At 41.6% G+C, this 16,429-nt stretch overlaps 1 protein-coding gene across 1 annotated transcript in view; it reads right to left on the reverse strand.

The window, feature by feature from the left end:
* Positions 1–1,324: 1,324 nt before the first annotated feature.
* Positions 1,325–16,429, reverse strand: part of LOC134573260 (uncharacterized) — a 41,228-nt gene continuing 26,123 nt past the window's right edge. The window contains exons 2-4 of the mRNA XM_063432893.1: positions 2,594–3,722; positions 2,318–2,514; positions 1,325–1,750 (exon numbers count right to left, since the gene is read on the reverse strand). Of these exons, the coding sequence (XP_063288963.1) occupies positions 1,674–1,750; positions 2,318–2,514; positions 2,594–3,722 (1,403 nt within the window). The 3' untranslated portion in view covers positions 1,325–1,673. The remainder of the gene's footprint in view (positions 1,751–2,317; positions 2,515–2,593; positions 3,723–16,429) is intronic.

Below are 16,429 nucleotides of genomic sequence, written 5' to 3' on the forward strand. Positions count from 1 at the left end.
GGGAGGTGCCAGTGTTGAATTTGTGCCAAGTGCGCTGCTTGTAGGTAGTGTGTGAAATTGGGAAGGCCTAGTCCTCCGGAGGGGGTGGGGATGTACAGGGTGGATCGGCGAATCCGGGGTTTGCGTCCGTTCCAGATAAAGTGGTCTATCACCGTTTGTAGGAGTTTAAGGTCAGTCTTTTTGCATGGAATTGGCAGGGCTTGGAAGGCATAGAGGAATTTGGGTAGGATATTCATTTTTACTGAGGCTATTCTCCCTAGCCAGGAGATATTCATGGGTTTCCCTCGTTGGAGAGCTGTGTGTGCATTGCGGAAGAGTGGGGAGTAATTAGTGGTGTACAAAGTGGTGAAGTCGTTGGTGAGCTGTATGCCCAGGTAGGTGATTTTTTGTGGACAGATGTGGAAGGGGAAATCGCGTTTTAGAGCTTGGAGTGTGTCGTCAGTGAAGTTGAGGGGTAGGAGGTCTGTTTTGGTGGTGTTAAGTTGGTAGCCTGAAATTGCGGAGTATTCTTGCAGTGTTGACAGGAGTGCCGTTAGGGATGAGTTGGGATTAGTCAGGGTCAGGAGAACGTCGTCTGCGTAAGCTGCAATAGTGAATGTTTCGTCTCGGAGTCGACACGGAGTCGACACGGAGTCCTTCAATTTGCTGGTTGTTTCGTATGGTTTCTAATAGGGGTTCAAGGGATAGAGCGAACAGGAGAGGGGAAAGTGGGCAGCCTTGGCGGGTGCCGTTTAGGATAGGGAAGGTGGGGGGAGTGGTGTTGGGAATGAGTAGTTGTGCCGTCGGGCAGTGGTACATGGCTTGTAGGAATTGGGTAAGCTTGGGTGGGAATCCAAATTTGTTTAGTACTTTGTATAGATAGGGCCATAGAAGGTGGTCAAATGCTTTCTCCGCGTCTAGGGAGAGTATTGCCGTCGGGATTCATCTGTGGTTGGCTAGCCATATCAGGTCTATGGTTCTTCGTGTGTTGTCTTGCGCTTGTCTCTGTGGGATAAAGCCGACTTGGTCTGGTTTGATCAATTTAGTTAGGAGGGGGTTTAGTCTGTTTGTCATGACTTTAGTCAGTAGTTTTAAGTCTTGATTCAGGAGGGAGATTGGGCGGTAGTGGCCCGGTTCGTCATGAGATTTACCCGGTTTCGGTAGTAATGTTATGTTGGCTTGCGTCATGTCCCGGGGTAAAGGGTCCCCTTGGAGCATTGCGTTGAAGACTTTGCATAATCTGGGGGAGAGTATGTCTCCGAAAGTTTTGTAGTAGAGAGCAGTTAAGCCGTCTGGGCCTGGGCTTTTGTTAGGTTTCAGGGTTTTTATTGCTGCTGCCAAGGCAAAATTATTTAATTATAAAATAGAAAAAATGAAAGTAACTTTTATAAAAGTTTAAACATGTGATACACATTTCTAACACTTCTTAGATTTCTGCTCTCACCAAGTCATTGCTTTCCCCTATCCCCCTGATCATGGCACAGGTACAGTGAGATGCTAATGAATGCTTTTTTTTCACTGAAGTGACATATAGAATGGAGTTTGTCCTGCAAATCAATATCTATAAAACTAATTTCTTCAGATCATGCACGGCATTACATATTAACGTGTACTGTACAAAGGAACTAACATGACACATTTTTACGAGCTATGGGATTCGAAGGCTGGGTAGCTTGCGTGGTGTCGGGGAAAGTTCAGACGGCACCCAAAACTAGTGTCAAAAAAACCAGAGCGAAGGAGATAGTTGGATGAAAAGAAGAATTTGAAGGTCCTGTAAAGAAAAACGAGTTGTCAATTTTATCTATATATCTAAACAATTTGTTCTATTTGTCTGTCTGCTGCCTTGCTCACAATCTGTCTGTCTGTGTTCGCTCTGAATCACGATTTGCTTACTTGTAACTCTCTCTCTCTCTCTTTCTCTATCCATACATCCATCTCTTCCATCCATCTCCATGTGTTTTTAATAATAATACGTCTATCTTGAGCTGTGATATGTCATGGTGTTTCTGTCTCATGGTCGAATTTGTCAGCCTGTCTGCCTTGCTCACAATCTGTCTGTCTGTGTTCTCTCTAATCATGATTGGCTTACTTGCATCTCTCTCTATCCATCCATTCATCTCTTCCATCCATCTCTTTAATCCATCGCTTCCATCCATCTCCATGTGTGTTTAATAATACTATGTCTATCTTGAGCTGTGATATGTCATGGTGTTTCTGTCTCATGGTCTATTTGTCAGTCTTTTACACATTGTAGTTCTATGAGCTGTATAATTACTTAATGATCTCTTCATCTGCCTCTCATTTGATCTCTTTTTTTCTGCCTGTACCTCTGTCTCACCTTTAGTAGATCCAGTTGGACTAATGGCTTGCTTACTGGTCTGTACTGATGTCTCAATGGTCTGCATTATAGAAGTCCTTTTTGTTGAAGACTGAACAATAGTTGGAAGGCTCCCGGATGATGGCACAGTTTTACTGGTTGATAGTTGCACAGTAACAGAAGATATTGGTTTGCTAACAGATGATGCTGCTCCAGCACTGGGAAAAAAGAAAGCAAACAATTGTTTTGTGCATGGCACAGGGAAAATCATGTACGAGGAGAGAAGAAGATACATACCTTGAAGATGATGATTGAGAGGTGATTCCAGCATTTTGAGATGACACTGGTTTACTGCTTGATACCAAATATTCAGTGGTCCAAGTACTGGAAGAAGGATTTGTAGTATTCTTTACTGCATTGCTAGAGGTTGCAGTTCCAGAGGGAGGTAATGTGTTACTCATTGATGCTGAGCTACTAGTGGACTTTGTACTGGATGAAGACATTATGTTGTTGTTTGGTATGGCATGACTGGTGATTATCAAATCTGAAGAAATCGTTGTCTTACTGTTTGTTACTGAATGACTAATGGTTCCTGTGCTAGGAAAGGACACTGTTTTACTGCTTGGTTTGGACTGATTAGTGCTTCCTGTACTGGATGAAGGTACTATCTTACTGTTTGGTCCTGATTGACTAGTGGCTCTTGTCCCAAAAGACAGCACTGTATTACTGTTAGTGATCATTGTGCCGCTAGAAGGCACGGTCTTACTGTTAGTGGTCCCTGTGCCACTAGAAGGCACAGTCTTACTGTTAGTGACCCCTGTACTAGTAGAAGACCCAGTCTTACTGTTAGTGGTCCCTGTACCAGTAGAAGACACAGTCTTACTGTTAGTGATCCCTGTACCAGTAGAAGACACAGTCTTACTGTTAGTGGTCCCTGTGCCAGAAGAAGGCATGGTCTTGCTGTTTGATACTGACAAATTAGTGATGTTTCTAGTTGACAGTGCCTGACCAATGGTTCCAATACTTTGAGAAGACAATGGCTTACTGCTCGTTAGTGACTGTCCAGCCAATCTTGTACTGGAAGTGGATACTGTTTTGCCCTCTGATGCTGTAAGTCTGGTTGTTCCACTGATGAAGAAAGGCTTGCTATTTGTCTTGTCATTGCTAATGAATGTATTTTGATTAATAGTGTTGCCCATTGGGGGTGCATCCTTAGTGGATACTGAAATGGGCTTGCTGACTGATACTAACTTTTGGGGTCGTGTGCTGGAAGGAGATGGGGTTGTGTTACTGGTTGGTGGCTGCATTGATGGCTTGTTTACTAGAGCATTGATTTCCATACCAAGAGTTTTCAATAGCTGCAGAAGATCTTGTAAAGAGTTGATTACTGTTGATGGTGTATTAACAGTACATCCAGCTGGGGAAACTGAGAAAAAAGATAATAAATAGAACGAAGCTTGAAAAAATATTTTGACAAATGGCAATACTGTTTTGTCCCTAGTTCAGTGCCCGATTGTGGTTTCTACCTAAGATTAGTGTGTTCCTTGAGTCTCATGTGTTTTGCTGGATTGTGACCTTAGCTAGTTTATAGGAATTTTGAGTACCTCTGTTAGGACCCAGGTTGTTATATCAATTTCCCTCTATCTATATTCCTGACCTTAGCTAGTTTATTGACTTAGTCTCTCTCATTATTACGTTAAGTTCGGCCACTATAAGGCCCAGTAAAACGTCTATCTCTGTTTCTCTTGGGATTCCTATTTTCTGTGTATTTGGGTACACTGCTTGTGACATTTATAAACCTATAAACATACAGACTGACAGGAAGAGAGACAGATACTAGCAACTAAAAGTCACAATGATTGATTTTTTTATTGTACTTTAGATTAATATACTGTTATTGACCATTATGAGATTGTCAGCTTCTTTGAGGAGGACCCTCTTCACTTACTCCAGGAAGTCCATCATGTTATGTTAGGTTTGAGTGTTTGTCTGCTCACCTATTGTATAGTGCTGCAGAATATTGTTGTACTATATAAATAATCATTGTTACTTAAGTTTAGCATGCTTACTGTAAGCATTGAAGTTGCTGTTGATGAGTGAGTGCGCTGAATCTTGTGTATTGTATAAATTGACCTCATGTTCAGGTGAGCGCAGGTTATTTTCAGTTTGATGGTACTTTTTATTTAAAGACTAAAGGGAATGTGATGGGGGTGAGTTTCACTCCATCTTATGAGAACCTGTTTATGGGTTTCTGGGAACAGTTGGTTGTCCTAGATAACCCGCATTGGATGGAGCGGTTTACCTTCTATTGCAGATTTATTGACCACATTCTGATCATCTGAAAAGGAGGTTGGGAGGAGATTGCTGAATGTATTTATTTTTTGAATTGTAACGATTGGGGGTTGTCTTTTACATTCAACAAGCAAAAAACAAATATCGACTTTCTAGATTTGTCCCTCAGGGGGTGCAAGGATGGTATTTTTAACAAAAACTTATCAGAAGAAGGCTGATGTAAACAGTTTTCTACATGCAGGGAGTTTGCACCATCCAAAGTGGATTGCAAATGTACCCTTGGGGCAGTTTATAAGAATCTTCTGCAACTGTTCCCTCCTTGAAGACTATGAAAGAGAGTCTTTCTTGCTTAGCCAGCGCTTTGTGGAGGGAGCATATCCCTCTAAGTCTATCCAACAAGCCTATTTTAAAGCCGGTGCTTTGCAGAGAGATTATCTTATAAACCCTAAGATCTGAGCCCCCTGTGTCGGTCCAGGTATGTAATACCAGATTTCATAAAGCCACTTTGCATCTAGTAAGGGAGTCTAGCGTAACATGCAAAGAAAGGCAAAGTATAACATTAGTACTAAGAAGGTCAGTTCAGGCGAATTTCCCATCTTTTCAACAGGCTTTTATATAACATTTGATGATATTATCAGCATTTTGCACAAACATTGGCCACTTCACAAATTAGATCCACGGCTCAAATTTTGTATTTCAGATGCACCCAGGTTTACATTCAAAAGAGACCCTAATCTAAAAAATCAGCTAGCCTCTTTGAAACCTAAGCCTCTTCCTGTTCGTTTTGTGGAGTAGGAATCTATTGTTTGAAATTTTAGCTGTGGTCAAGGCAGATGCATAACTTGTGGTTATTTAAGTCATAAGTCCTCCAAATTTGGAGCCATCAACAGTGGGGACATTTTCACTGACACCCACAGGATGAACTGCAATTTCTCATTTGTTGACAGTATGTGGGCAAACTACGAAGCCTATAAATTGCAGATTTAGAGAACATAGGCTTGCTATCTTACATAAAGACAGGCAATCTCATATAGCACAACGTTTTGAGGTATCCTATAATAGTGATCCCTCTTCTACTTCAGTAGTGGGAATAGATTTGATACTGGCAAAAGGAGATCTGCTGAAAAGGAAAAGGAAAAGAGGTCTGACAAGGGCTGAATACAAAGTCCGGCCCGTGGGCCAATTGCAGCCCAAGTTCCGGTTTAATACGGCCCCACAGGTAGTTTGGCTAATCTATCTGTTGACAGAATAAAGAGGGATAGAATAAAGAGATAAGGGGCAGAATAAAGAGGGATAGAATAAAGAGAGAAGGGACAACATAAAAAGGGACAGAATGAAGAGGGACAGCATAAGGAGAGACAGAATAATAAGAGAATGGACATAATAAAGAGGGACAGAATAAAGAGAGAAGGGATAGAATAAAGAGAGAAGGGATAGAATAAAGAGGGATAGAATAAAGAGAGACAGAATAAAGAGAGAAGGGACGGAATGAGAGGGATAGAATAAAGAGAGAAGGGACAGAATAAAGAGGGATAGAATAAAGAGAGAAGGGATAGAATAAAGAGAGAAGGGACGGAATAAAGAGGGATAGAATAAAGAGAGACAGAATAAAGAGAGAAGGGACATAATAAAAAGGGACATAATAAAAAGGGACAGAATAAAGAGGGACAGAATAAAAAAAGACAGAATAAAAAAAGACAGACTAAAGAGAGACAGAATAAAGAGAGACAGAATAAAGAGAGAAGAGACAGAATAAAGAGATTTGAGATGGAATAAAGAGACAAAATAAAGAGATGAAATGAAAAGTATGCTGTTTGAAATAAACTTTGCATAAAATAGTTAATTTACATTCAATGTTAATGGTTCAAAGAATGTCAGGCAAAATGGTTGGCCCTCATGCATGTTCACTTCATCAAAGTTTGGCCATTTATTTGTATGAAAGACTGTGTTCCCAAACAGACTAAAGACATATTGTTCATCAGTCGAACCAACAACCGAACCGTGAAACCACCCAGGGGAGTTGTGTGCCTCCAATTGACTATATTCACACCAAGAAACCGCAAGATTCTAAATGGTCGGATGGGTGACCGTCGTTCGTATGACCTAACACTTGGTGGTGGCCATCTTTGCTCATGAACATACAGCGGTGTTTGGTCGTCGAGCATATAGAATTATAATTGGACACTCGACGGCGCGAACACCGCTGAAACGTCCATCCTCTCGTATGTTCGTTCCCCTTCACCTATACAGAGTGGCATTTAACTGAATGAAACAAATGAACACAAGGCACACGACCACCTATTACATGATCAGTTGCATTTGTTAGTTTAATGGTAAAAACTCCCGAAAGAAGACCTGTCAAAACATACAACCACCTGGAACTGTTTTGGGGCTTCACCTCATTGTTGTCCAGTCTAAACTTCACTCAAATGGAGCGGTATTTGGACAGAGTGGGCGCTCAGATCCCTGCTTTTCGGTGAAGTATCTTTTGTTGAGTTCTGACTAATATTATATGAGTTTTGATGGTTTGAAATAGTGTTTATTTGTCTGTACTTGGGAGATAATCTAAATAAGGAATTGTCCTTACTCAATTATCTTCCAAGTACAGAGAAAGAGTCTGGGAAATGTGACTTTGGTCCATGTCTCCAACAAGGTCCACCAGAGAATTGTATAAAAGCCAGCTGTGGCTCATTAAAACCAGTTGACTCCCAAAGCTGTGTATCGTCCAGTTATTGGGGAATTTGAATAGGATTGCCGAGCTACGCTTTTCTTGGATATTATACGGGACTACCAGCGGAGATATTGATGTGAATATTGCAACTCTGCTCCAATGGGCTAAATGGATGGATCAATTTTAGGCTATGCATAGATAGGATTTTCTCTATATCTCTATAGATGGTTTCCCTTTTTTTCTTTTTTTATTATAGCCAAAAACTCTGACGTGTCTGCTGATGGAGCAGCAAAGAAAGAGGAGGAGGAGCCTATTCATTGTGGATAATATACTTCCTATTGCATTTTGATTGGTTCTTGTTTTCACTTTTCTTTGCTGCTGTGGAGTTAGTAAAGAGAGTTTAATGTAAAATACTCGCCTCCTGTCAATATTAAAATTAAGATTATAAGTACACTAAAGCTAGCATAATCTTCAATTTTAGGCTATGCATAGATGAGGATTTTCTCAATATCTCTATAGATGGTAGCCCTTAGTTTCTTTTTTCCCCTTATTTAGAGTTTTTATTTTCATACAAACAAAAAGAAGGGGGAGAGGGATACAGAATAAAAAAGAGGGAAAAGGGGGGGGGGGAGGTCGACATGACCAATATAGCGTTTCATTTGACATCAGATAATGCATGATACAATGTTGGAACAAACATTGAACATTCAAATATATATTTATCCTTCCTTGTGTCTATCCTGTCGTTACCCCGTGGTCCTGTTGTTTAAGCTCTTGTTTGGCCTTCTGGGTTCAGTGTCCCAGCAGTGGAAGCCATGGTTTCCACAACTGTACTATCTTATTTGTTTTGATATATGAGTCTGAGGCGAGAACTTTGTATCTATAAAATTGGTAAATTTTGCTGTTCGGGAGGGGCATAAGGGCTTTTTCCAATTCTGGGCCATTATCCTCGCTGCTAGGATAATGAGGGAAGCTATTTGTTTAGTTTCTTTACTCCATTGGGGTGGGAATAAGAGTAAGAGTGATAGAGATGGGGTGACAGGTGCTGAGTGGTTTATTATTTTGTTCAAAAGTCGTTGAACGTGTGACCATAGAGGTCTAATCTTTTCGCATTCCCACCAGATATATGTCATATTTCCCTCTTTCAAGTTACATCTCCAACAAACAGAATTTACGGTAGGGTAAATTTGGTGGAGCCTTTGCGGAGTGAGGTACCATCTATATATTACTTTTTTGTAGGCCTCTATATGGGAAAAGCATGATGTGATGCCCTTAAGGGCGTTCAGTGCCTGGAGCCATTGCTCATCAGTAAATTTAGGTAAGCCTTCTTTTTCCCACTGTGTCACGTATTTGAAAGAGTGAGGAGGCGTTCTGTCTGTTAACGTTTTGTAACATATCGATATTGATTTGGGTTTAAGCGGTGCAGAGTGGCATCTAGAGATGACAGCTATAGCATTGGTCATAACTTGTGGCGGAATCTTGGGTCTCAATGTCACCTTAGTATTCACAATGCTTTTTAATTGTAGATATTGGAAAATTAGAGAATTAGGTAGTTTGTATTGTGTCTGTAGATCTGGGAATGCCCTGATTTTATTTTGTTGGCATAGATCTTTGATGTGTTTGATACCATATGTGGACCATGTTTTCATTAATAAAGATGGGGTCAACCTCTCTAGCGCTTCGATTGGGGCATATGTGCAGAATTTCCCTTTTTCAGTAATATTGGTTAGTACTCTATCCCAAAATTTGAATGTTAAAGAAGTGGTGGGGTATAATGTCAATTTTGGCGGTCTGTATATTTTTGGAGACCACATTATCTGAAGCAAGGAGTGTGGGTGCACTTCGTCATGTTCCATATCCACCCATTGGAAAGTGTGTCTGGGGACATGAAGTCGAATAGCCAACTCGAGGATGGCCGCTTCGTAATAGGCGCGTAATTTTGGTACACCTAGGCCTCCTGATTGTGGTGTCAATTGGAGTAAGGCGATAGGTAAGCTCGGTTTTGTTTTGTTCCAGATGAATCTGGTTAGACTGGATTGGAGAGTGTTAAGGATATGTGGTCGAACATATATTGGCAGCATTCGGAAGATGTATCAGATTTTAGGTAGTAGAACCATTTTGATAGTTTGAATTCGACCTAGCCAGGATAGGTGGACACGTTTCCAAGTCTGAAAGTGGGAAGTGCAGATGTGGTGCAGTGGGCCATAGTTTAGGGATACAGTTTTTTGGGCACGTAGGGCTAGTTTCACTCCTAAATAGGTAATGTGTGTCTGTCTCCAGTCAAATAGGAAGGTCTGACGAAGTCTATCACTTCGTGTGCTGGGTAGGTGCAATGGTAGAGCTTGTGTCTTGGCTTTATTAAGCTTATAATATGATATCTTCCCGTAATCTTGTAACAGCTCCATGATGCAAGGCAAGGATGACTCTGGGTTGCTGACAGTTATTAGAATATCATCAGCAAACATTGATAATCGATAGTCTGTATTTTTTTATGCGTACGCCTGAGATAAGCGGGTCTTTTCTGATCTTGTGGGCTATGGGTTCTAAAACGAGGATAAAAAGGAGCAGGGATAGAGGGCATCCTTGCCTCGTGCCATTGGTAAGGCCAAAGGGTGACAAGATAAAACCCGATTGGTTCACTTGGGCGGTGGGGTGTTTATAGAGTGTCATTATTCCTCGAATCATCTCTTGAGGGAAGCCATATTTGTTCAGGACTGATGACATATACGTCCAATTAAGCCTGTCAAAGGCCTTCTCGCCATCCAGGGCTAAAAGAAGACTCTCAGTCTTTGCTGATGCTATGTGGGATAGTATGTTAAGAACTTTCCTAGTGTTATCGGAGCCCTGCCTTCCCTTGATGAAGCCTGATTGATCATTGTGTACAATGCGATTCAAGATGGGGTTTATTCTATTTGCTAACAGTTTGGCGTAGAGTTTAGTGTCACAGTTTAAGAGAGAGATTGGTCGGAAGTTAGAGGATTGGGTCGGGGGTTTACCCGGCTTTGTTAGGGTTGATATGTGGGCCTGGAGCATTGCTGTAGGCATGGATCCTTTTTGAAAGCAATGATTGAACAGGGCAGCCATGTGTGGCGCTAGGATGTTTTTGGAAGTGCTGTAATATAGGTTTGTGAACCCATCGGGTCCGGGTGCTTTGTGTTATGGTAATTGCTCGATCGTATCTAAGATTTCTTGCAGGGAAAATGGTTGGGTCAGTTTCTCACGCTCTTCTCGTGTGAGAGTGGCTAGACAAATATCTTTCAGGTATAAATCTATGTCCTCCTGTTTAGGAGTATGGCAGTCTTTTTGATCTATTAAGTTATTTGTAGTACCCACTAAATTCCTCTACAATTTCTTGAGGATTAGTGATTTTTTTCCCCATTTTTATTTTGGATAAAGGCTATCTTAGATAATAAGGCTCTCGTTGTAAGTTGTGCAGCTAAACCTTTTCCTGCCCTATTCCCATCTTTGAAAAAATTGTGTTTCAGTTTCATTAGTAGGTAAGTTGTTTTGGCTAGTTCCATATCTCGGTGTGGCTTGAAGTTGAAGGATCCGCTTTGTGGTGTCATGTGTTGGTGCTTGTTTGTTCGTCTGGGTGAGTGTGGTTAGCTCAGTGATTGTATCTATGTGTTTTTTCATGCACTGCTTTTTGTTGTAGCTAGCGTGTTTGATGAATTCTCCTCGAAGGACCACTTTGTGAGCTTGCCATAAAGTTTCCACCCCTACGTCACCCGTATTATTCATAGCGAAATAGGTTTCTAGCTCTTTGGCAATTTGTGTTACCAGTGAATGATCTGTGAGGAGAGAGGCCCTTATTTTCTTTTTTTATTATATATGTTTTTATTTTATTATATATATTGTAAAGCGCCACAGAATCTGGCACAGAATAGCAATATTAATGATATGTTTTGGTTTATTTTTTAATTTAAGGTAAGAGCTTAAGAATTATGAGTCGTGAGAGTTACATTTATACTTATTGTTTCCTGGAGGAAGCGTAGCTATTTTTCCGTGCAGACAGCTAAGAGAGACTTAATAGCTTGCCCTTCGGTACATCCCAGCTCAGGTCTCAAAATAGTTTTTGCTCACTTGTGCCACTTCTGCCATTACAGAGAAAACACATCTGAAGCATATCAGACTAGTCCCACCTGTACGGGCAGTCCAGATCCAAAATGCCAGCAAATTCCCTCTGCACGAGAGATACAGCAACCCCAGACGATCATTCCGGCCTTATTTTGGGCCTCGTCAGTGAGGTGCAGCTGATTTCCAATATATTTCAGTGCATATAGTTAGACTGGGGTAAGACTCATTAAGTATCAGTGATTTTTATGTGGTTTTTTTTCATATGCCTCTATGTAGATTTTACCCTTTGTATTCATTTTATTATTATTTTATGATTTATAATTTTGGTATTTTTTATATGTAGTAAGGCCTTTTGGCCTGTGTTTGTGGGAGGGGCGTATGACACACCCCCTCCCTACTTAAGGGACACCCTTTACCTGGCTCCATACCCTCGAGGTCAGCGTTGCACGAGAATCCACTTCCGGTTCACATACGACGCCATCTTGATTTTCAAAAAGCCCGCGATTTCGTCTGGTATAGCTGTGTCCAGGATTCCTTGCAGGTTTTCTGCCCGTCCAGCTCCTCACAAATCCGGTCTTCATCGCAGACAACGTCCTAGTGACTTCCAAATCGTAAGTTCGACGCCTGGATCATTCCCACGGCGTTGCGCTTTTAAACTGGCCTTACTTTACGGCCCAACGCTTTACGGCCAGCTCACATACATATTCGGTTAAATCCTTTTGTTAGTTTCTATACGAATGGTACTCATTCACCAAGTACCCACTTCGTTTCAATTTGTCTACTCATAATATCATACGTACTCATTCGAACTGACTGGCGTTCGGTTTCGTCATGTCTTATACACATATCTTTCGCCTATGTCTGTTTCATACAGTATCTGGTTATTCATGCGATATATGCTTTCGGCAGTTTTGCTCATGTCATTCACATCGCAATTCGTTTCATATCTTTTCATACAGCAAATACAGCCTGTAGATGTATATATAAAATAAAGTTCGGTATATTTACCTGTTTCATGTGCAATCTATATACCGTATATACTCGAGTATAAGCCGACCCGAATATAAGCCGAGGCCCCTAATTTTACCCCAAAAAACTGGGAAAACTTATTGACTCGAGTATAAGACTAGGGTGGGAAATGCAGCAGCTGCTGGTAAATTTCTAAATAAAATTAGATCCTTAAAAAATTATATTAATTGAATATTTATTTACAGTATGTGTATATAATGAATGCAGTGTGTGTATGAGAATGCAGTGTGTGTATGAGAATGCAGTGTGTGTATGAGAATGCAGTGTGTGTGTATGAGAATGCAGTGTGTGTGTATGAGAATGCAGTGTGTGTGTATGAGAATGCAGTGTGTGTGTATGAGAATGCAGTGTGTGTATGAGTGCAGTGTGTGTATGAGTGCAGTGTGTGTATGAGTGCAGTGTGTGTATAAGTGCAGTGTGTATATGAATGCAGTGTGTATATGAATGCAGTGTGTGTGTATGAGAATGCTGTGTGTATGAGTGCAGTGTGTGTGTATGAGAATGCTGTGTGTATGAGCGCAGTGTGTGTGTATGAGAATGCTGTGTGTATGAATGCAGTGTGTGTGTATGAGAATGCTGTGTGTATGAGTGCAGTGTGTGTGTATGAGAATGCTGTGTGTATGAATGCAGTGTGTGTGTATGAATGCAGTGTGTGTGTATGAATGCAGTGTGTGTGTATGAGTGCAGCGTGTGTGTGTATGAGTGCAGTGTGTGTGTGTATGAATGCAGTGTGTGTGTGTATGAATGCAGTGTGTGTATGTGTGTGTGTAATGCAGAGTGTGATGCAGAGCCATGGTGGGGGGTGGGCATTTTTATTTTTTAATTATTATTTTAATATTTTTTTTGTTTCATTACTTTTTTATTAATATTTTTTTATTTTATTATAATTTTTTATTTAATTATTATTTTTATTTTATTTTTATTTTTTTTATTATTATTGCTATATATACATTTTTTCGTCCCCCCTCCCTGCTTGCTAGCTGGCCAGGGAGGGGGGCTCTCCTTCCCTGGTGGTCCAGTGGATGGGCACTGTGTAGGAGGGGGCTGTGGGGGCTGCAGAGAGATGTTACTTACCTTTCCTGCAGCTCCTGTCAGCTCTCTCCTCCTCCGCCGGTCCGTTCAGCACCTCGGTCAGCTCCCAGTGTAAATCTCGCGAGAGCCGCGGCTCTCGCGAGATTTACACTGTGAGCTGACAGAAGAGCTGAACGGACCGGCGGAGGAGGAGAGAGCTGACAGGAGCTGCAGGAAAGGTAAGTAACATCTCTCTGCAGCCCCCGCAGCCCCCACAGCCCCAGTCTGTATTATGGCAATGCAAATTGCCATAATACAGACAATTGACTCGAGTATAAGCCGAGTTGGGGTTTTTCAGCACAAAAAATGTGCTGAAAAACTCGGCTTATACTCGAGTATATACGGTATATATTATTTAAATCTACGTATTAGGTTTTCTATTTCATTATGTTTTTAGGTTCTTTTGACTCATATATTAATTTATGTTTACATTATTTTAGATATCATGTATAATACATAGATGTTATAGCTTACCTCTAAAGTTATTTCTGAATATTATGTTTTATCACAACCATGTACACACGATTACATGGCACGTTTTCATTTTCTGACCTTTCTTTATGTACTCAAACGACATAGCGAGTATACAAGAACACGGTCCCAATTTCACAAAAACTTTCGGGTTGAATCACACATTTTGGTTCAACCACTCATACATCAACGTTTCTGCATGTGGTTATTTTCACATAATTTCTACCTCATCCACATCTTTTATTTTTTACATCACGGCACAGATAATCCCTACCAGATAAATCATATAACTCCCTGCACCATGGAATACTACAAACAGTAGCATGGCCAAACTATATATATAATTCTGGTCACCATGTAGACACATTATACACACCCTAAACACCCCGCTACCAGGGTAATTCTCTGCGTTACGGTTATACACCATAACAAATCAGTCAGGTTACTACCATGCTCATAAATTTTCCCCTCCAACACATACGGTTAGAAACTCAACTACAGCATATCTAGACTACATTGGTATCACAGGTTCCAATTCTCACACTATCATATCTTATTTCTACCCATTTAGGTTTACCCAGGTTTTTCTATACCTGACGCATCTCAAAAAATTTATACATACTACCGGGTATGTAAGCCTGCTCACGTCATGTATCATATACGTTCCATCTCTACATAGGACATAGAGTACTGGCAAATTCAGGGGTATAGGCCCAAATAGGTATCTCCCCTCTTGGCATACTGCCTATAGTTTAGCGGTCCGCGAGGCCAACACCCCGCCTCAACGTTTCGGAGGCAAAAGCCCCTCGAGTCACACGTAAGTTAGCCGCCTCGCAAATTATAGAGAGGGCGTCACCTGTCACCTTCTTCCCCTGTTTTCTTTTATTGTCACCGAGAGGCCTACGAATTCCTGCCACTATGTCGGGTGGCCTCAATATCCCCTCGCGCCAACGCATAGATAGAGCCTCTCATAGCCACTTGGCAACTAGCAGGGCCTCACCTGTCACCAAAGAACAAGATTACGTTTTCGCCTTAGCCAGCATAGTTAGCCTGCCAGTACATCCCCTGGGGTTCCACACACTAACGATATATTTTCTCATCTAGTATGTCTCAAGAAGGGGTAGAGGATTTCTCCATCCCGAGCACTCTGGCTAGAGCAAATACCCCATCACAGGAAGAAGACATGGCTAGTCCTGCATCTTTCAGGTCATGGACAATCCCTCGCATAACCAGCAAACTCAGGAGGTGACAAATTTCTTTCCCCGCTACTGCAAGGAAAGCGGAACTGTACAAGTTTCTGCACACCTCAACTGATAACACTGATGCAGGGGAAGGGACTAGCCAGTCTAACCTGGCAGATATACACGGCATGCTAACATCCCTCATGTCATCTATGGGCAAGGTCAACTCCAGGCTGGAGAAACTGGAATCGGTCACCACAGCCCTTACCATGGCTGGGTCGGCCACTGCGACCCCTCCACCACTGGTCGAGTTGCAACTAGTTTCTCCAGCCCCCACCTCTGATGAGCAGGAGGTTAACCCTGCCCATATGATACCTGAGCACCTTAAGAAAGACATCCTGGAAGGTAAAGATGTCAACTTGGCTTCACTACTAATTGCCTCCCAGGATGTGGTGGAGCATACAACGTATGCGTATGATGATATTTCTGTGGTGGTCAAGTCTAGGGATGCCCGCCTAAATAGGAAACTCACCATCCCGGAATTTGTGTTGTCCTTTGGCATTTACCGAGATGTTATTTGTGCCGTATACCCACACAGGCGTGAGGAATTCGATTTGTATATGCACAAGCTGGTGGACCTGGACAATAAATATGGTGGATCGGCATTCTATGATTAACATAGATCTTTTTCTGCTAAAGTGTCAGGCGCCTTCTGCCAGTACGGGTCAAGGTCCAACTGGAGCAAGATAGACATGGTGATTTTCTGCAGACACTTTGCAGGTCTAAGGACGCCGGCTTGTGCATACTGCTCCTCCATGTCTCATTCGGCTCCTCTGATCCTATGGAGAAAATATCCAAAGACAAACTGGGAAGGCCTATCAAGTTTCTGGGCAAATCCCAGATATGTAATAATTTTAATGTTGGAACATGTAATTACAGCGGATGTCGTTTATTGCATATATGTTCAAAATGTTTCAGGGCACATGCTAAAATCATGTGTCCCAATAAAATGTATCCTAAACAATACTTAACGTCTATAAACCTATCCCTACTTTCGACATTTCTGTCACATCATCCATCTCCACATTTGGTAGATTTCATAATCTCTGGTCTATCAGAAGGATTCCACACGGGTATCATACATATGCCTTCTGGAATCCTGGAATGTCCAAATTTACAATCCGCCCAGCACAACCCTACAGCTGTTGACACACTCATAGCTCAAGAAGTCACAGAGGGTTTCTTATTGGGACCTTTTCAATCCCCTCCTTTCACCACATGGCGGACAAACCCCATCGGGATTGTCACAGGGAAATCTTCCAACAAGCAGAGACTTATTAT

This window comes from Pelobates fuscus, chromosome 9, assembly GCF_036172605.1.
Source record: "Pelobates fuscus isolate aPelFus1 chromosome 9, aPelFus1.pri, whole genome shotgun sequence".
NCBI lineage: Eukaryota > Metazoa > Chordata > Amphibia > Anura > Pelobatidae > Pelobates > Pelobates fuscus.